We start from the raw sequence: 21,618 nt of genomic DNA, 5'->3' as shown, positions 1-21,618 counted from the left end.
TTGCCCAGGCTGGAGAGTAGTGGCACAATCTCAGCTCACTGCAACCTCTGCCTCCTGGGCCCAAGCAATTCTCCTGCCTCGGCCTCCCGAGTAGCTGGGATTACAGGTGTGCACCACCATGCCCAGCTAATTTTTGTATTTTTAGTAGAGATGGGGTTTCACCTTGTTAGCCAGGCTGGTCTCAAACTCCTGACCTCAGGTGATTCACCCACCTCAGCCTCCCAAAGTGCTGGGATTACAGGCGTGAACGCCCGATGAGGCCTTGGATTTATTAAGTGACCCTCTAATTCAGTGGTTCTTAACCCTACCCTGACAAACAGCCAGAAGTCAGATCCCCTCCAGGGCCCCTCCCCCTACCAATTGTGATTTAATTGGTTGGGGTGGGGCTAAAACATCAGTACTTTCCTAAAGGTCCCAGGTGATTCCAGTATTAACAAGGACTGCCAAGCTCTGTTCTATTCCTATGTATGTCTAAGTGTCTGTAGGCCGAAGAATACCTTATATACATGCATATCTTATTTCACCTTTTCTCTCTAATTTCTTTATGATTTTTCTCTGTAATCTTCTCCACAATTTACAATTATAACTTTATAATTTTTGAGCTATATTTTGTAATTCAAAGACAAGGTCATTTGAAAGTGTTATGGAATTAATAGGGGCTTTTGTCATTACATATTTCCTCATAAGTATGTTCAGGAAACATAATTACATCATGTGGACACTCTTAGACTTGAACAGTTTGAGCAGTTGGCTATGAAGGACCTAAGGTAGATTCAAGATTCTGGTTTTTAAAAATCACCCTTGTAGATTAAACGTTGGTCAAGATTAGTTATTGGCTTAATCATGAGTACTGGAAAATTTTACTATAAAGTATTGGGGATAGAGTCCTTAAATACAGAGGGAATAAAAGAGATCTTAGGCGACCCATCTTTGCCATGAATGTGGGACCTGGATAAGATTCTCAACTCTGAATCTTGCCTTAGGGAGCCTCCAGTGATTTCTCTGAGAAAGTAGAAAGAGAAGATGGATTTGTTTTGCTTCGAGGCTTCTTTCATACCTCTAAAGTATGTTTTTTGGGGGCTGGCTGGGATTCTTGAGCATATTAAATATAACTGTTTCTCAAAGACATGAAAGCTGAGTTCAGAGGTTGCTTTTTACAGCCTTTGTGGATCTTGAAGGTGGGAATCCTTTTTCTGGGTGTGCTTCATGGCACCACATTCAACTCAGAAACTTGCAGATGGGTTTGCAAGTGCAAGATCCTGGGTCAGAAATGTATCCAATTACTGTTCTCTATGAAGGAGGCACAGGTCAGTTCCTTCACTGAGAAGTAAAAATTGCTTTTGGCCTTGTGACTTTCTCTTTTTAAAGGTTAAAAATCATGGCTGCGTGTTATATACAAAAGACAGATCTGCATAAAAGGCATGGAAAAGATTTCTGCACTTCTCAAGAGCAGTTGTACTTAAAATATCTTGAGATAGAAAAAATATTATGACATAAAAATACTCAAAGCAGTAAGAGTCTACCACAATTATAACAGCTCATTCCAGATTTTAACAACCTTACTTTACCTTAATTTATTAGAAATCTCTCCTGTTGTAGATCATTTCTTGTTCTTTTGTCCTAAGGGAGATGAGTAAAAATTGGGCACCATTCTCCGTATGATATTTCATTATAATCCTTGAGGCATTTGTTAGTTTCCTATTCAAGTTTCCATTTTCAGAAACAAGCACATTTTTTGCCTTCTTACTAGTCCTGTTTCCTCCTTACCTGGCCTTCTGTGAAGCTCTGCTGGTGATTGTGATGACCTTCTGAAGATCCTGGGCTTAAAAGCTGTTAGGCAAAATTCCCATCCTTACCTAGACAATTTTTACTTTCCATTTCAAGTCCTTTTCCTGAAATTAAAAAAAAATTCATCTATGTCTGTATCTATATCTAAATCTATCAAACTTCTTTTTGAGCATCTGTACCATGTGGATGACCCACAGTCAACTAAACCTTGAAATGTCCACCACGAAACTCATATTCCCCAGAATCTGTTCCTTACTGTGTTCCTCACTCAGTGAATCATCCCACTACCCACCCAGACATCTGCACCAGAAATATGGAGTCATTTTCACTTCTCTAACTTTCACAGCCTTCCAAATTAATCAGCATAGAATCAGTTCTATTCATTCTCCCTCCTAAATATCTCTCAACTCAGTCCATTTTCCACCACTCTTACTACCACTAACCACCATCCCAGCCCAGAGATGGTTCATCTCTCACCTGGACCTCTTGCTTCCAATCCATTCTTTACATGTAGCCACAGCAGTCTTTCTAAAATGAAGACTCAGTCATATTACTCCCACTCACCTTCTTAAAACTCTCTAGTGACCCCTCGCTTCCTCTATGATAAATTTACAATTCTACACCTGGTTACTAGGCACCCTCTCATCAGCCTCCAGCTGTCTTTCCTACCCCATGTCTGACACTTCCCACAAGAGCCATCTTCAACTTCCTTCTATTCCTCAAATTAACCAGCGTTTATTGCCTCTGGACTTTAGAGATACTATTCCCTCTTTCTGGGACACTCTCCTCCACCTCTCCCTAATGCTTCTCTCCTTTTTTTCTGGATAATTCCTATTGATCCTGTGGGTATCACCTTAAAGACTTCACTTTCTTTGGGAGATATTGTCTGACCTTAGACTAGTTGTGGCACCCTGCTGTTGTGTTCCATAATGCTCTGTGTTTCCTCTACTATTATACTCATTTGTGGTGATTACTTGGCTAGTTAAATCTATTTTTTAATTTCATCTATTATTAAACTTTTGTTCCTTCTATAATATCAGAGTAACATGTTCCTTTATCTAATTATTTTCCTAATTTTCTTCATCTACTATAATTAATTTATGCCTCAATTTTGGGACTCAGCTTTCTTGTTTTTAATTGGAAGATTAATCTACAGATTTATGTATATATTAAGAAAGTGCATAATTGCATCAGTGATTCTGATCTCCCATTAGATTAGATTAATTTGATTTTATCAAGTTTTGAGTTAATTTGTGAGAATTATCTTATAAGTAGTGTAATGAAGACACAGACAAAGCATGTCCTAAGATGCATTATTTTTTAAAACCATTAAGACTTAATGAGGCTGGGTGCGGTGGCTCATGCCTGTAATCCCAGCACTTTGGGAGGCCGAGGCAGGTGGATCACTTGAGGTCAGGAGTTCGAGACCAGCCTGGCCAACATGGTGAAACCCCCATCTCTACTAAAAACACAAAATTAGCTTGGTGTGGTGGCACATGCCTGTAATCCCAGCTACTCAGGAGGCTGAGGTAGGAAAATTACTTGAACCTGGGAGGTGGTGGTTGCAGTGAACAGAGATCGCACCATTGCACTCCAGCCTGGGCAAAAAGAGGGAAACTCCATCTCAAACACACACACACACACACACACACACACACACACACACACACACACAAGACAAAAAAACAAAAAAGCAAAGACTTAATAGAATAAATCTTTCTTCCTAGCTTTTATTTTAAATTAAAAGATTAATACTTACCACATGTATTAATACAATTACATTTTCTCCTTTTTGTTTTTGAGACAGAGTCTTGCTCTGTCGCCCAGTCTGGAGTGCAGTGGCGCAATCTTGGCTCCCTGCAACCTCTGCCTCTCGGGTTCAATCGATTTTCCTGACTCAGCCTCCCGAGTAGGAGTAGCTGGGATTACAGGCGCCTACCACCACACCCGGCTAATTTTTGTATTTTTAGTAGAGATGGGGTTTCACCACATTGACCAGGCTGGTCTTGAACTCCTGGCCTTAAGTGATCCACCCACCTTGGCCTCCCAAAGTGCTGGCATTACAGGCATGAAGCACCGCTCCAGGCCACATTTTCTCTTTAAGTTATCAGTTTATCAGGTGGATTTAGAGAGGTGAGGAGATGGTGGGGAGAGTTTAGACCATTTTTGTGACTCCTTGTCATGCTAAAGCATCCCAGTGTCTATTGTTCTCATGTGACTTTGGATGCTTTGGCAATGGGGTAGCAACCTACTCCATAGCCTTGGTGGTTGGTCTGCTCAGACTCAGAGTTGAGTTTTGGTCAGTAAGAGACCCTTCTCCAGAGATGCAGATTATCACAAAGGTAAGGGCAAACAGGCTGTTCCTACTCCAGAGTGGATTTTCAGTCCATTCCATCATGGCCAACACCATTGATATGCAACCATCAGAATACATACCACTCTTCTTGTTCCTCCCCATTTTAAGGCATTTCCCATCAATAGGTTTTATTGCTCTCACTAATGACTAAAGTCTTTATCATTTAGGACAGGGGTTCTCATATGAGGATAACAGAGGAGCATTTAAAAAAATACCAATGCCTAGTAATGATTGATTCCATTTGTGATGACTTTCTCAAGTTAATTTTCAGATGCAGTCAGGGGGAACAGACACTGATTTTGGTCAAAGATGCACTTCACCTTGTTTAATAAATTGATTTATCAACCTTCTACTCTCTTCATATGTAGACTTTCACCTTTATCTCAATCTCCCCCATTCCAGTAAATGATACTTCCATCCACGGTTTCTCAAGTTAAAATCTGAGGCTCATTGTCTTTTGTCTATTCTCCCCTCCCAACCAATTCATCAGGAAATACTACAGACTCAACTTCCAACATATTTGTCTACTTCTCTTTACCCTCATTGCCTTTTTCTTAAACCCAGACTATCCTCATGCCTTACCTGGACCACCAAAATTTCCCAACTGGTCTATTTCAATTCTGTGTCATCCTCCACAAAGTTCTTAATTTTAGATAAGAAGAAGCCATCTAGGTTTATAAAATCTTAATATTTTACTACATTGGGCTTTTTTTACATAAAAGAGTCGAATGTGTTTTATTATATAGCATTTTATTTTTAGAAATTTTATTTCATAGAATATATTTTTATATTAGAAAACTTCAAATGGGAAAATAACAATTTTTTATACTTTTATACTTGTAGGCAGATTGTTTTAAGACAAGTAAAATAAACATATTTGAAGGATTAAGTTTTCACTTAGAATGTTTGATATTTTAATACAATTACAAAGGAGACTTCTTCCCTAAACGGAACTTCTCCATATTCAGCAGCTTTCCAAGCTCCTCTTCTTAGGATTTAGAAATTAGTAGTGTGAGATACCAGCTTTTTCTAATTTTAATGTTTCCCAAGGACATGGAACCATCAGTAGCTGATATCAACTGAACAGAGGGGGAAATTTTCAAAAATTAAATATTGTCTAATTTTCTGCAAAGTCTTTGTGCATGAATTAACAGTCTTTCTCTTTGTCTATCCTTATCAGGAAAAATACAGGAGATGTTTGATCACATATTTAGTAATTAAACTGAATTCTGTTTAAGAGATTGGTAAATGAAGATGCAAAAGCTCATATATAATGTTTAGTTATACTCTGATTCTGGGAAAAAAATCTCATTAACTCACCAGAAAATGGGACTCAGTTGCACAGTTTCTTGAATACAAATCCTCTCAAACTTTTCCTCAAAGATTAAATTCTGGGCTGGGAGCAGTGGCTCACACCTGTGATCCCAGCGTTTAAAGAGGCCAGAGTGGGAGGGTTGCTTGAGGCCAGTAATTTGAGACCAGACTGGGCAATGTAGTGAGACCCTGTGTCTACAAAAAATAAAAAAGAATAGCTGGGCATGGTGGTGTGCACCTGCAGTCCTAGCTACTTAGGAGGCTGAGGCAGGAGGATTGCTTGAGCCCAGGACTTTGGGTGCTGAAAGTGAGCTATGATTGCACCAAAGAGTTTTGTCTCAACAATGAACTTATCTGTTACTTCCTTTTTATTGTTAGTGGAATGGCATGGCAGAGCAGAGGCAAAGATAAGTACTTTTTAAGGTGTTAAGAATTACTTTTTAAGGTGTTAAGTCTAAAAGGTCAGAGCTTCCACAGCATGGCAACAGCTTTCCAGATGCCCCCATCATGATAGTTGAAATCACAAAGCCCGGCAAAGGTTAAAGTCAAGTGTGCCAAAAGGCCTGCCTTGGCAGCTTTCCGTGATGCATCTCCATAGACATAGTTTGAAACAACTTGTTAAAAGTCCTAGTGACTAAGGAGAGTGAGGGCTGTAGCCAGGGAGTAGTCCATCGCAGAGCAAGGATTCAAAGCAGCAGCTGGAAGCAGGAGCTAAACACTGACAACCCCGTCACCAGTCCAGTGGACAGACGCAGCCTTGGGAACAGAATGGCGGCTGGGTGGCAGGTGAACATGCTGTGCTCCACACCATCCTGGGGTAGGTCGGCCCTAGGGATGTGCTGAGACATGGCAGGTCTGACCAGTGGGGTTCAAAGCAACAGAGATCAGCTTCCTTGGGTGACACAGATTACACTCAACCTCCAGAGAACCACCATCTTGCTCCTGAATTGTTTTTCTTTTTTTCTTTTTTTTGAGACGGAGTCTCACTCGCCCAGGCTGGAGTGAAGTGGCGTGATTTTGGCTCACTGCAACCTCCGCCTCCTGGGTTCAGGCAATTCTCCTGCCTCAGCCTCCTGAGTAGCTGGAACTACAGGCACCTGGCACCACACCCGGCTAATTTTTTGTATTTTTAGTAGAGACAAGGTTTCACCATGCTGGCCAGGCTGGTCTCGGACTCCTGACTTCGTGATCTGCCGGCCTCAGCCTCCCAACTTGCTGAGATTACAGGCGTGATCCACTGCACCTGGCCCCCCGCCGAATTGTTTTTCTAAAGAAGTAAGCTTTCTTGTTGTAGTTGAAGCCTCCTCTATGCTTCTCCCTGATGCCACTTCCTTCCTTCCTCTCCGCAGGTAATCACTAATATAAATTTAGTGTTTATTATTCCCTTACATGCTTTTATACTTTTGCTACATATTTGAATCCATAAATGATATTTAGTATTATTTTTAAGTATTGTGGTATTATATAGATTGTATCAGACTGCTGCTTGTTTGTTTCACTTAACATTACGTTTTTGACATTTGTTCATGTTGATACAGGTAGCTCTAATTTATTCATTTAAATTGTTGTATAATACACTACCAAACCACAAGATCATAATTTATTTTTCTCTTGATCAACATTCAAATGGCTTCACATTTTTAATTTTCATAATTGATGTTGCAGTGAACATTTGTGTACCTCTCTTCTATATATTTGGAAAAATGTCTCTACATATATGCCAAAGAGTGGTATGTGGAGCCTTAGGACCTTAGCAACTTTTCTATATTCTGCATAATTGCAATGCAATCTTTTCAAAAGAATAAATTATTTAAAAAATATTATTGTGCATGTATAATATGCATGCCAGGATGAGGCAGTAAATAGGAGAGACAAAATCTCTGCTGTCTTAGATTTTATATTTTAGTTGGGAGGAGAACAAGTAAACTGGTAAGATAATTGCAGAGAATCTAAGTGCTAAATAGTGGCCAATGCTATTCTTCTGCTTCAAGATCTTCAAAGGTTTTCCATTGCATTTGGGATTAAATATAACTCTTTCTAGGCCTGTGAGACTTGGCACCATTTGGTCACTGCCTCCCTCTTTCACTCTCCCTTTGTCTCCCTCTACTCTAGCCACATTGACCTTTGACTTTTTGGAACTTATTAAGCTTTTTCCTGCTTCAGGACCTTATATGTATTGGTTCATCTTCCTGGAAAGTTCTTTCCACCACTCTTTGCCTAGAAAATTCTTACTCATGATTGAAGTCTCAGCTTATTTGTTCTGTTTTGAGAGAGAACTTCCTTGATCCCTATAAAAATAAGTCCTTCATATTCAGTCTCTCTCACGCATTTTGCTTTTTTCTCAGTAACACTTACCACAATATATGAATATACATCTATACATTGTCTGCCTCACCTGCTTGATTGCAACTTCCACCTAGCCCATAGCCTGACATGTAGTAGTTCCTCAGAGAAATTTAAAAATAATTAATACAGATTGCTGATTTTCTGAAAGTTTGGTCACATACTTATTTTGAGCAGGAGATTTGGTTTTGTTTGGGTTTTGATTTCCCTCTCTTTAACTGGACTCTCCTCTCTCTGGGGTTTAGTGTGGCCTCTATGGATCACCAGACCAGAACCAGGCCTCATAATGGCATTTAAAGACTCCTGGCCGGGCACTGTGGGTCATGCCTGTAATTCCAACACTTTGGGAGGCCAAGGCGAGTGGATCACCTGTGGTCAGGAGTTCGAGACCACCTTGGCCAATATGGTGAAACCCCATCTCTACTAAAATGCAAAAAAAAAAAAATTAGCCAGGCATGATGGCTTGCATCTGTAGTCCCAGCTACTTGGGAGGCTGAGGCAGGAGAATCGCTTGAACCCGGGAGGTGGAGGTTGCAGTGAACCGAGATCGAATGACTGCATTCCAGCCTGGGTGACAGAGCGAGAATAGCATAGCATAGGCACCAGTGCTTTGTTTTTGTCTTTTAAGCCTCTTTTAACAGGGGTGTGCAGAAGGTACAGGAAGAAGCCTCACTCCAACCCCTGACTTGAAATAGTTTATCATCAGACTGGATCCAGTTTATCATCTACCTTGGAGCATTTTTAGTCACAGTTACTCAGGAGCCAATCTTTTTCTTTTTTTTTCCTTCCACCCTCCTTTTTCTCTCTCCTTCCCTTCTCTCCCTCCCTCCTTCCATCCATTCCTTCCTTCCTTGAAAGCAAGTTGAAGGTATGATATTTCACTCCCCAAATACCCTAGCATGTATATCCTAAGAATAAGGACATTCTCCTGCATAATTACAACACCAGTATCATACTTAAGAAAGTTTATAATGATACAATTATTTGACTTTCTCCAATTGTCCCTCCAGAAATATCCTTTGTGGAATTTTCGGAATTTCTAGTAAAGGATCACATATTTTATTTGGATTTCAGGTCTCTTCAGTCTTCTTTAAATTGGTATAGCTCCCATGGTTTAACTTTATATTTATTTAAAAAAACTTTTTTTTTGTCTTTCATGATCTTGACATTTTTTAAGCATCCAGGGTTAGGTTTCTGATAGAATGACTGATGATCTCTACATTTCTTAATTTTCATTTCTTTAATAATTAGATTCACTTTACACATTTGACAAGAACACTGTATTCTTGGTGATGTTGTGTCCTTCCCATTGCATTATATCAGGAGGCACATGGTGTTAATTTTTCTTCTAAAGAGTGATGCTAAGTTTACTTGTTTGAGGTAGCATTCACCAGATTTATTCACTACAAAGACAACTTTTACCTTTGTAATAAGGAATCTTTGGGTGTGGCACTTTGAGACTGTGTGACTATACTGTTTAAGTTAAACAATTTTCACCCAATGGTATTAGCATACTTAATGACCCTTGCTTGTAAACATAATTACATTGGTAGTTGCAAAATATATTATATAATTTCATCATTTATTTTATATATTTTAGCTGGCATTCTATAGAGAAGTCTTTTATCTCCCCATACCCCACATCTTTTTGGGAGGATTTTGAAATATCATTATGTACTCATAGATTCTTTTTTCACAGGATCATTTTGGCCAGAAATAAAGTAGTTCTATATTGAACAATTTTTCACAGTGTTTAGTATATATTTCTCATGTAAGTTTCTTAGATGACATATCATATCCTGTCTTTTTGAAATAACACGTTTTCATAAATCGCATACCATAGGCTTTCCTTAAAAACACGTTTCCCCAATTTTGATGTGTTGCGGTTGGGCTTAAAGTCTCTCTCTTCATTTACTATGGCAAACAACTATAGCGCTGACTTATTTGGATTTATATTCCTTTGGTGAATTAAAAATGAAGTCAAATCTGTTATTGTGATTAAAAATTCATGGGGCTAGTTCCCAGTGATAAGGTATCATATGCAGAAATAAACCTCTCTCTCCTTCTCCCTGACAACAATGCACATGCAGTTGATGCTTTCTTTGTCTTATTTTTAGGATCGAAGATTCAATGATGAAATTGACAAGCTAACTGGATACAAGACAAAATCATTATTGTGCATGCCTATCCGAAGCAGTGATGGTGAGATTATTGGTGTGGCCCAAGCGATAAATAAGATTCCTGAAGGAGCTCCATTTACTGAAGATGATGAAAAAGTAAGATTTCATGCCTTTTGTGAGTTGTACTTTTCTTCTTGGTCATTGATTGCTATTCTCCTTTAAAAGACAGGAATTATGTGAATAGCTGTTGGATTAGCCCATTCATGGATCAAAGAGCTTTTTCTCATGGTATACAAAATGAAATGGGGGTTTTTCGATATTTCATAGTATGTGGTAAAATTGAAAATAATTACTTCATCTTTTTTTGTAGCTTGCTTTTCATTATAAGCCTCGGTAGTATTGTTGTTGTTCCCTGGTCTTTGTCTTCCTTATAAGTAAGATAAGGATCACAACTCTACCACACATGGCCTAAGGGAAGATAGAAAATATAGGAAGATTGCTGTGTTTCGGAAACTCAGCACTTTCTCCTATATTTTTATAACTACAACAAAGAATTGTTTTCTCAGTTCTTATATAAAAATCTCAGTAAAAACGAATGTTACTTGTTATTCCAAATTGCTAATAAAAAGAACATTACTTTTGTCCCTGAAGAGTAATTGACCTTGGTGGAAGTAATGTACTTTTTGCTCTGAAATTTTAAGTTCTTTCACTAGTAGTTTATTTACCAGTTTATATTAAAAGAGAGAGAGTCCTCAAAGAACTGAAGTTCTGGCTTTGAAGCTTCTACCTTTATATTGAATAAAATCTGGTTGAATATTTATAAAATATGCACTAAAAGCAAATCTCAAATTAGTTTGTTTAAGTTTGATGACTCTCATATTCCTATTTAATTAAAAAACACTTTATAATTTAACCTTCTGGATGTGGGTTTGTCATTTGCCAATGCTAATTACAAATGCATTAAATTAATGCAAATGTTCTGGCACAGAAGGTCAACATGAAATATGATTGTAAGGAAACAAGAAGGTTTTTAAGTGAAGACAGTCTTTGATTGAGGTCATTTTTATAGTGGAATTGAGACGGCCCAACTCCCCTTAAAGGTTTATGAATTCATAGAGCATGATAGGACCTCAAAAGATTTCTTACAATGAAGTAAAATGCTATGGGGTATGAGGCACTTGTATTGGGATCCTAGGAGGCACAAAGATAAATCCCAATCATGTTATGTCATCCAGGAGCTACACAAGGCAGGAGACAAGAATCATCAGCAAGTTGTTCTCAGACAGGCTGGGGGCGCCTAGGAAAGACAGGTTTGTTCTCACTTGGATCTGAAAAGGCTTCCTGGAAGAGGCGGTGTTTGTTCTGTCCTCTGAAGTAAAAATAGGCCTCCATCAGACAGAAACAGATGAGAAGGAGAGGACGTTGTTTAGAAGTGAATATAAATGTAGGCCACTTTATTCCAATAAAGATATTTCCATGGAATGTAAGATAAAGCAGAAATTTCATTTTGTGCATTTTGTATCATAGATGGCAGAGTCCTGAGATGATGTGCCTCTTATACAGATTTAGGTAGAAGGATGTGGGTTTTGCGTCTTTCCAAACATAACCACTACATACCCATGCCGTACCCCTAACAGTTTAGTTTGTATACAGATGGTAGTCCTGCCTTTGCTCTGCTGCCTTCATTTAAAAGGAACTCATTATATATTTAGTTCTTATCTTTGATTCCATTTATGTTAGATTTGTTTTCTGGACTTTTCTTAATGGACTTGTACCTGTGAGATAGAGCTTCATGAGCTGTGAATAATTTAAAGGGAAGATTTGCACAGGACTCTGTACCTTTCTTGAATAGCATCAATGTTTAGTTCTATTAAGAATGAGAGCCTGGGACTGAGTCCCAGCTCAGCTAATGACAGGCAGCTGCTTGGATGCACAGCTCACACTTACCTTTGACCTGAAGTTTTCTCATCTGTCAACTATACTATTCACCACTCTATAGCAGGAGAATTAAATAAGATCATCAATGAGAAATACTTTGCAAAATACAAGAAACTAGGCAAGTGTAAAATACAATTTTTTAACATAATTAATATTTTCCCTATGAGTTTTAAAATATTCTTCTTAATTTGTCGCTTATCCCAAGCAACTTTTTTTCTTAGATTCAGCCTTATCTGAATATTTTCTAGCTTGAAATGATATATTTTTCTCTTCTGTAGTTATCCCATGTGCCACAGTGGCATTTATCTTCCAGCCTCTACAATTCCCACACCTGACTTGAAAACCCTACTCTAGTTTTGCTTCTTGTAAGAACTCCTACCAGTTAGTGCAGGTAGATTGTGTTCATGCAGGTGGCACCAGCTGGAGAGTATTTTATCTCAACAACTTCTGCGTATGGTTATTGTTATTTCCTGAAAGGATCCTATATATTGCAAACCAAACAGAAAAGGTGAAGGAGAAAAGCAGAAGACAAAATCTAGAAGTGATTCATGGGAAAGTATTTCTTCCAAATAAGAGAAGACAGCAAAGTATAATGGCTGTACTGGCCATATGGTGAGTCTATCTGGGTTGAAATTACATCTCTGCCATGGCCTCAGTAACCTTGGGCAAGTTACTTAGCTTCTCTGGGCCACAATATTCTCCTCTTAGAAGAGGGGTGATAGTAACACTTATCTCACAGGGCTGTAGGGAGATTAAATGAGAGAATCTGGGGAAAGAACTTGGAAGAGAACTTAGGACTTAGTAAGTTCTCATGAACGATTGATTAGCTTTTCCTGACAGCACGTGAATACATGTGAGGTATCATGTGTATGTCAGTCAGGTCTCAGTTTAAAAATTACCTTTGTCTAATTTAAGTCTATACATTCATATCAAGTGGACCTCCCAGGTTGCTGAAAGGTGGTAGCTGGGAGGGTGGCACACCCAGAGAAGGATCAGCAGCTCTGCACCTCTTCCCCTTTACCTCGCCCTATGTATCTGTTCCATCTGGCTGTTTCTGAGTTACAACCTTTTATAAAATTATAGACTGGTATTCTATATGAGAGATTGGGTATACAAATGGACAATGACCGGTCCACACATAATGACAGACCCACATTCTCTTCAGCAGGCAGCTTAGAAGGCCAAATCACAGTCTCTGTAGCAATCAGCCTAGCACAGCCAGGATTTGGTCAATGACTGCCACCTTGCCTGTTTTTTTTGCTCTCATCATGCCCTCCACCCCTGCATACTTACAACTCAGAGCCACTGAGAGAAAAGCCAAATATATTCCCTGAACTCATTACCTAAAATGCTGTGCTTCTAGTTACCCTGCCTTCAGCTTCCCCATGCCAACAACCTCCACTCAGAACATACCTAAAGTCTTCTATTTTTTTCACCGTAAAACTTGTGCACTCCCCTTTGAGTGTTCCAAATGCAAGAGATGGTGACTGTCTTCCTTGTTATAGCATGGGATGAATAAATAGCCTGTGTTTGTCCTCATTTAAAGATAAATTTTTATTAAATACAATCTATATGCCAGATGATCCTCCCTTATTGGGATTTCTCCAATTAAAAGGGGGATATATTTCTTTATAAGTTCATGAATCTCTTGCCTTATTAATGCACATACTCTTTTACTTTGGGTGTACAAGGTTATCCTTATATGTACTAATTTGCATTCTACATTTTAACCCAGTTATTTCTTACATACGCGTCCACATATGAATATATTCTACATTTGTCATTTTGGGAGATCATAAAATTTTCTTCTTTTCTTTTTCTACAGAGCCTCGTTTGCTTAGTCACTGTCCTATTAGTGAGAACTTGGATTTTTCCCCTGTGTTTCACTAATACAAATAGCCCTTGAATGAACATCTTGAAAAATTACCTTTTTCTTTGGTGTTATTTCCTTGAGGTTATATTCCAAAGACTGAAATTACTGAGTCAAAGGGCAAGAAAGGTTTTATAGCTCTCATTCCATGTTATAGATAGCTTTTGGAAATATTGATCCCATTTACAATGGTAGCAGTATGTGTACCTAATTTCTCAGAGCTCTGCCAACTTCATTCACTTCACATTTTAAAACTCAAATTAGTTTTTCCTTGGTCAGCCAAGCAGACTTCAGAAAACCTTGTCCCACGTTCAATAGCATAAACTGCAGCAACCAAAGTAATTTCAACGTTGCCTACAAGTAAGAAAACAAGGAAGCAAAAAGGAAGCCATGTCGTGAGTGTTAGGTGAGAGGCTCTGGAGTTAGAAAGTCTCCAAGGCAGGTTCAAGTCTTTGCTCTGCTGCTTATTAACTGAATGACCTTCAGCAAGTGGCTGCATCTTTCTAGCCTCAGAACCTCCATCACATGGTTGTTGTGTGGAGTAAAATAGATAATAGATGTAAAGTGCTTAGGGTAGCACTTATCAATAAATGAGCCTCATGAAAGTTCACCATATATTTCAAAGCCAGACTAAGGTAATTTGAACCCTGTTCGTAATTTTATTTTATACACATAACTGCCATGTCATCATTCACATGAGTAGTGGTGAATTTGTTGCACATTAGCATAATATGATTTGTATGTCCTGATATCTTAAAATGTCAACATCTAGAGACTATAAGTTATGTTCTGTATAATTTCAAAACATTTTGTAATATGGAAATCAGTAAATCATTTGACTGAGATAAATTAAAAATTAAATGTGGTATACTCATTTCTGGGCTATTTATGTACCTAACATAATTGTGCATAGGACCACTATATTGTGTTTCTTGAAAATTCTATACCTATCATTCAGTGGCTGTGCTACATCATGTAATACATATACCCTGTAGTAGAAGAGACTGGAAAAATCACCAAGTCCATTCCCTGCCACCTTTTCCTTCATCCAATGCAGGAAACTTTACCTGACAGATAGTCATCCAGCCTCTGCCTGAAAGCTTCCCTTTTAATGACTTTAAAATGCTCATGCTCTTTAAAGTTCTTGGATAATTAGCAATAATTTTATCAGCAGTGGTGAGAGTTTGTATGAAATATAGCCTACTATATTCACATATTAATGATTTAAGTTCCATACTGACAAATTACTAGTTTGATAATTCACATTGAAAGTACACACAAAGGCAGACCATGCAGGAGAGATGATAGGAATTTTCTGGTTCACTTTGTGGGTTTCAAACAAACATTCCTATTTTTCAGCAATATGTATAAACTAGCTGATTTAGGTGGTATGACTAGACTCTTTGCATTCAATTAAGTCATTACTTTATTATTGCTGGGTAAGTGAAGGAAGGTATTATTTTGAAGAAGAAAATAATGAGACCTCGATAGGAGCAAACATTTGTGATCTATTAAGATGTGTGGGCACACCAGCATAAACCTGGGAAATGGAAAAGAGCAAGGGCTCTTATCTGCCTTCCCAGGTTCCTATACCTCTGCCCTAAAAGTGTCATTTCATATTGCAGTGTTCCATAAAGTATGATATGTTTATTGCAGGTACTTTCCAACAGCCAATGTATTAGCAGCTGTGGTTTGAAGTTCTTCTTTGGCTAATCTCTGTAGGTTTCTTTAGCCCTGGTCACCTCTCTTCAGCTCATGATTCGGAGTGTTTGGTTACCCTGCTGCTCTCCTTCATGCCGACATGTTCCGCCACCCCATAGAGCTGGGGTGCAGCCAACTTGAGCTTGGTTGCTGAGGGGCTGGCTGTGTTCCAGGAGCTTGTTACTGATGATGCTGCTCTGCCAACTGGTGTTGAGGATGGTGCCTGAATGATGCTAATGAGTCTCTGCAGAAGCTGGAGTTTTGTTATCAGCAACAGGCCTGAGACTCACAGCCAGATAATAGGGAAAATTTTATAAACTCCTAGCCTCACATTTCTAATAGTGTGAGGAGAATGTTTAAGATTCCTGAGATGTCAGGGGTGCACAAGGTATTTAAGTTTACTGTAGTGAGGAGGGGAATATTGGCTGCATCATGCTGAGAAGGGGCAACAAATTGATGGCCCCAGAAGATGGAATGCAGCTCACGCATGTATGACTTGCATGGGATTTGACTGGCATAGAACTGATTTTTTAAAAAAATTAGATTACCTTTAGACATGGCTGCAAGCTGTAGTACTACTATAATAGCCAACCCTCAAACAACTAATCAGCTTAATAAAGTCAATTTCATGGGAGCAAAGAGATTTCTTCTGTCATCTTATGAATAGTTTCCACAGAAGGTACTTTTCAAAGGTACTTTTTGAATATTTTTAAAAAATATTGTTATGTACATGAATAGTGGTATTACAACAACTCTGCCAGGCAACTTTTTATGTTCTATATTAATTCACCATTGTCTTTGTAAAAGATACAGAAATGCTAAAAAAAGAATTAACTAATTATTTAAAAATTCCCTTTGTGTTCTCATTTCATTTTTTTTTTCCTTTTCTGCCTACATTTCAACTAAGTTATATTTTTGAATCTGTTGAAATAAAACTATAATTAAGGCCAGGTGAGATGGCTCACGCCTGTAATTCGAGCACTTTGGGAGGCCGAGGCAGGCAGATCACAAGGTCAGGAGTTCGAGACCAGCCTGGCCAACATGGTGAAACCCTGTCTCTCTAAAGATACAAAAAAAACTTAGCCGGTTGTGGTGGCGCACGTCTGTAATTCCAGCTGCTTGGGAGGCTGAGGCAGGAGAATTGCTTGAACCCGGGAGGCAGAGGTTGCAGTGAGCCAAGATCGTGCCATTGCACTCCAGCCAGGGTGACAGGGCAAGACTCTGTCTCAAAAAATAAATAAATAAATAAATGAAAATAATAATTAAAAGTCGGTCATTAGCAAAAAGGTTTTAAAAGTCCTGGCAGATGGCTCATGATTTCGTTATTTTTGATCAATAAGACTTCAGTCCCGGAATAATTTGGATTGAATCCCATAACTCATTAATTCCAATATTTTATCTATATTTAAATGATCTACTCACAGCACTATTTGCCTTTTAAAAGCTGTTACTCAGGCTTCATATGATCACTGTGAAACTATAATTTGTTCACCAATTTGTTTGTGTTTTATGTGTTCACTCGACTATATCTGACTGAGTGGTTCAAAAACAACCAAGATTCTTCTTTATCATAATCCATCCAACTGTTTACAAAGAATTTTAAAATCTGGAACTCAAGTGGCACTGCAGCTTTCTACCAAAAATAAACCAGTTTCTGTAATTCAGTAATAGCTTTAGAAGGCCAATATAGTTCAGAGAAAAATGAAATCAAGAATTATATTGAAAACAGAGACCATTAAGTTCTCCAAATATGTTTCATTAATTATTTTGCTCATTTTTCTGAAAACCTTCTTGCCTTATCAATAAAAAACATTCACTTCTCTTCTTATAATTGAATCTTAACATAGATGTAGTGGGAATAAAATAATGGCAATAAAATTTATTGAACACTCTGGCAAAGATGCTGTGGTAGATGAAGTTGGAGTTACAAGGAAGAAGCAAGTATTGGCCTGGCCTTGAAAGAACTGAAATCTTTCTCATTTACTCTTCTAAAATGCTGCCAAGACAGAGGCAGAAAGAAATGTATAATACTGTCAAGCATACTTTCATTCTTTATTAAGAGAAACAGGTATGTTTGGAATTCAACATCTTTGGTTGGAATGCATTGGCTTTTTCCCCCCCTCCTTGTTTTGATAGAAATGGAATTAAGTGAAAGTAGTTAGTCTTTTCTGTAGTCTTCAAATTTTATAATGCCGTTTATTTTTAATTTAATCCCATTCAATTATTTAGTTGTTACACATTGACATTAACGGCTGTATTTTATGACTTTGTTCAATAATTTTGTTCTTTCAGGGCTATAAATAAACTTAAAAAAACAACAACCAAAATTTATGGGAAAACTATTACCAACACAGTACCTGCCAGAACTCAGGTTAAACTTCAGGGATTTTTTTTCTATTGGAGCAATATTGCCATGGTGTCATGGCTGTGGTCTTTTCCTCTTCTTGACTTTAGGGTAAAAAGGCAAATCTGCCTGCCAGGGTCCAGCTTAGGGGTTAACATTCAACAAAAACTGGTCTACCCTGCCCCTGATTTTGTCTTGGGCTTCCCACTCCCATACTTTTCCTTATATTCTTATCTAATTGCATGGAATTCTCATTTCCACCTTTCTTTCAAGGCTTAAGCCAAATTCTGTCATCTCAGACCTAAGTAGGCACTGTTTCAAAAGTGATTATTGTTTGTCTTTAACAGTGTTTCCTAATATTTTATAGTTTAACATTTTTTTCCAGATGTCCCCAAAAGATTGCAGTTGAATTTTGAGTAACATTTAATGAGAAAATATATAATGATCAAATATTAAGGAATTTAAGGAAATCAGTAACACAATAATTGAACAAAATGAAGAATGATACCTATATAGTGTATTTTTAAATTCCAAATGCAGATAATGCTTGGTATGCATGTAGATTTATAGGCCCCTTGCAGCAGAAATTCCAATGTCTTCTTGATGGCTAATATACTGGCATTTGTAATTCCGGCTTCCCTAGCTCCTCTTTTTATGTTTCTAAGAGTTACCAAGGAAATAATAAATGCTTAGTTGCAACATCCTTCTTTCTATTTCTTTCCACATACTCTGCAGGATCTACATAAGGTAGTTTGCAGTTATCAGGAACATGAAAAATAAATGAACTTAGTAAGTTATAGGGCTGTTACTGTTACAGTGCTGAATGTGGAGGACTTTGCATGATCATTGATCTTCATACTATTTTTAATAGCTATATAGTGTTCCATTTGTGTGGAAGAACTATTCATTCATTCACTATTTATAGTGTTTCTACTTAGTAGACAGTATTTTGTTTGAGACACGGTTCCAAATGCTGAAGTTAAACTGATGAATTAGGCAGACAAAAATTCTTGCCCTCTCAGAGTTTACATTCTAGTGATAAAAAACAGACAACAAACAAAGTAAATATATAAGTATATAATGTAATTCCAAGTAGTGATTAGATACATAATTTTTTTAAGAGATGGGGCTCGCTATGGTGCCCACGCTGGTCTTGAACTCTTGGGCTCAAGCAATTCTCCCCTCGGCCTCCCAGAGTGCTGGGATTACAGGCATGAGCCACCTTGTCTGGCCAGGATATGTAATTTTCATAATTTAGATTATTCAATTTTTTTCTGTAGCTTTTATTTATACGAATGTGCTTAATTAGTCTAGGTAATATCAAAAGGGCTAGCAGTAAAGTAGGATATTTCACTAGGAAGCAAGATTTGATCCAGAGCTGTCGCTCAAAATAACTATGATAAATTGTGAGTGACTCTTCAACAGAATCTTTCTTTTTTTCCCCTTTACTCCAGGTGTTCATGTAAACTGTGAACACCTGGAGTAAAGGGGACTCAACTCAGTTACTGAGTTCATTTATTTTTCATGTTCCTGGTAACTGCAAACTTCCTTACCTAGATCCTGCAGAGTATGTGGAAACCCCTCTAGGCTGCCTTAGGCACTAAAACTTGAAGTTCAGGAAAGTATTGTCTTATTATTATGTTCACCTTAAGTAACTTTTTGTTGTATCTTCTTATGAGTATTAAGTTGTAATCACAATTTCAGTTTGCCATCCCCTGAACTGGGGAAGTTAAGAGACTGGATGATAATAACCTGACATAGCCAGGCTGTAGATATGCATCATAGTGCTGAACAGACAGGACTCTGGCACATCTAGGAGGAAAAGTTTGGGGGGTAAGGAGAGCTCGGTGCGTTCCGATTTAAGGGACTGATACATCCATAGCTCTTGATGCTGGCAAGACTCGAAACAGTATTTTAGTTAAGCCACTTCTAAAAGTGCAAAATGACAAAGAACTGTCTTATAAACTCTTTTCTGATTTATTCAGGACTTGGACAGGAGAGAAAAATTTGCAACTGTAGATTAGAAATAAATTTGTTGGCAGGCAAAATTGTTATTAAAGAACTAGAATGGGATGTGGTGAATTGTTATTTACTGGGGATTTCAAATTAAGATGGATAACGGTCTTCTTTGAATAACTAGTTTAGCATTATTTGAATAAAAGAGCAAGGTTGCTTCTTTTCATCTTAGAATGCTGAAATACTTGAATTTGAATTTTTAAAAATTAAATTCCTTTCTGATGAAAAGTAAAATTTAATAGAATCCAAGTATATTTGTCTATCTTTGAATTGGGTATCTCTGCCTTTCTTGGATTTTTTTTCCTTTTCTTTGGTGATAAGATTATTTCCTAATTTTAAAAGTAATATGAGCTTATTATAGAAAATTTGGAAAATACAAAAAAAGGAAAAATTAGTATCACCCATAATCCTAACTTTCAGAGATAATACTGTTAAATTTTTGGTTTATTTACCTATATTTATTTATTTTTACCTACAAATAAATGTATGTTTTAAAAATTTGCATAAAGTAGTACACACAGTATTTTATCATGCTTTAAATAATTCTTCAAAGATGTAATTTACATGTTTGCATTATTTTCCACCATGTACTTATACAATAGTTTATTTAATCATTTTATTTGTTAACATTTAGGTTGTTTCAAAAAACGTATTCTTACAAAATTACAAATAATGACATCTTTACAAATAAGTCTTGGACTGTGTCTTAGAATAGCTGTTAGGTTGAACTATTAAATTGCTGTTCTGTAGGTCAAAAATGATCCGATATCTGCAGTTTTATATGGTTCAAACTAATGCTTAGAATTACTGAGTCAAGGGATTTAAACATTAATTTTTAAACAGTGTTATTGGGATATAATTCACATACCATACAATGCTCCATTTAATTCAATGGTTTTTAGTATATTTGCAGAGTTGTGTAAACCATCACCACACTCAATTTTAGAACATTTCCATCACCCCAGAAGAAACCCTATACCCATTAGCAGTCACTCCCCATTTCCCCCAGCTCTCCTACTCCTAATACCAGTCTAGGAGTGGTACCTTCTAGTCTACCAGTCTACCTTCTATCTCTGTGGGTTTGCCAGTTTTGGACAATTCATATAAATAGAGCCATATAATATGTAATCCTTGGTGACTGACTTCTTTCCCTTAGCATAACGTTTTCAAGATTCATCCATGTTGTAGCATGTATCAGTACATCATTTCTTTTTATGGCCCAGTAATATGCCACCATGTGGATATACCCCATTTTATTTGTTCATCCATCAGTTGATGGATATTTGTTGCTGTTTCCACTTCTTGACTATTATGAATAATGCTTCTATGAACATTTATTTACAAGTTTTTGTGTGAACATAGTTTTTTCACTTCTCTTGGATATATACCTAGGAATTGAATTGCTGGGTCATAAAATAACTCTAGTGTTTAACCTTTTGAGGAACTACCAGACTGTTTTGCAAAACAGCTGCACTATTTTGAATTGCATCTCGCAATGTATGAGGGTTCCAAATTCTCCACACCCATGTCAGTACTTCTTACTATCTTTTTAATTATAGCTATTCTAGTGAGTGTGAAGTGGCATTTCATTGTGGTTTTCATTTGTCTCACCCCGATGGCTAATGATGTTGATCATCCTTTCATGTGCTTATTGGTGGAACGTTTGTTTTAAGGGCTCTTGATAAATTTCACTCATTTTTCTCTCCAGAAAATTATATTAATTCATAATGCCAGTAGCAGTATATGAACTCACTAAACTTTTATCAGCTTCAATAATTTTTTAAAATTGCATTCCCTTGATTTCTAATTTCACTTTATTTCTACCCTT

The 21,618-nt window shown here is 37.5% G+C and overlaps 1 protein-coding gene and 1 pseudogene across 1 annotated transcript in view; one reads left to right on the top strand and one right to left on the bottom strand.

Moving 5' to 3' along the window:
- PDE11A (phosphodiesterase 11A) overlaps positions 1-21,618 on the top strand; it is a 435,243-nt gene that overhangs the window by 48,166 nt on the left and 365,459 nt on the right. Inside the window, exon 2 of the mRNA XM_019021629.4 lies at positions 9,919-10,077. Within this exon, the coding sequence (XP_018877174.2) occupies positions 9,919-10,077 (159 nt within the window). The remainder of the gene's footprint in view (positions 1-9,918; positions 10,078-21,618) is intronic.
- LOC101151033 (succinate dehydrogenase [ubiquinone] cytochrome b small subunit, mitochondrial-like) lies at positions 5,921-6,393 on the bottom strand (annotated as a pseudogene).

This window comes from Gorilla gorilla, chromosome 11, assembly GCF_029281585.2.
Source record: "Gorilla gorilla gorilla isolate KB3781 chromosome 11, NHGRI_mGorGor1-v2.1_pri, whole genome shotgun sequence".
NCBI lineage: Eukaryota > Metazoa > Chordata > Mammalia > Primates > Hominidae > Gorilla > Gorilla gorilla.
Note: the sequence above shows the minus strand (reverse complement) of the source record. Positions and strands in the feature narration are given on the sequence as shown.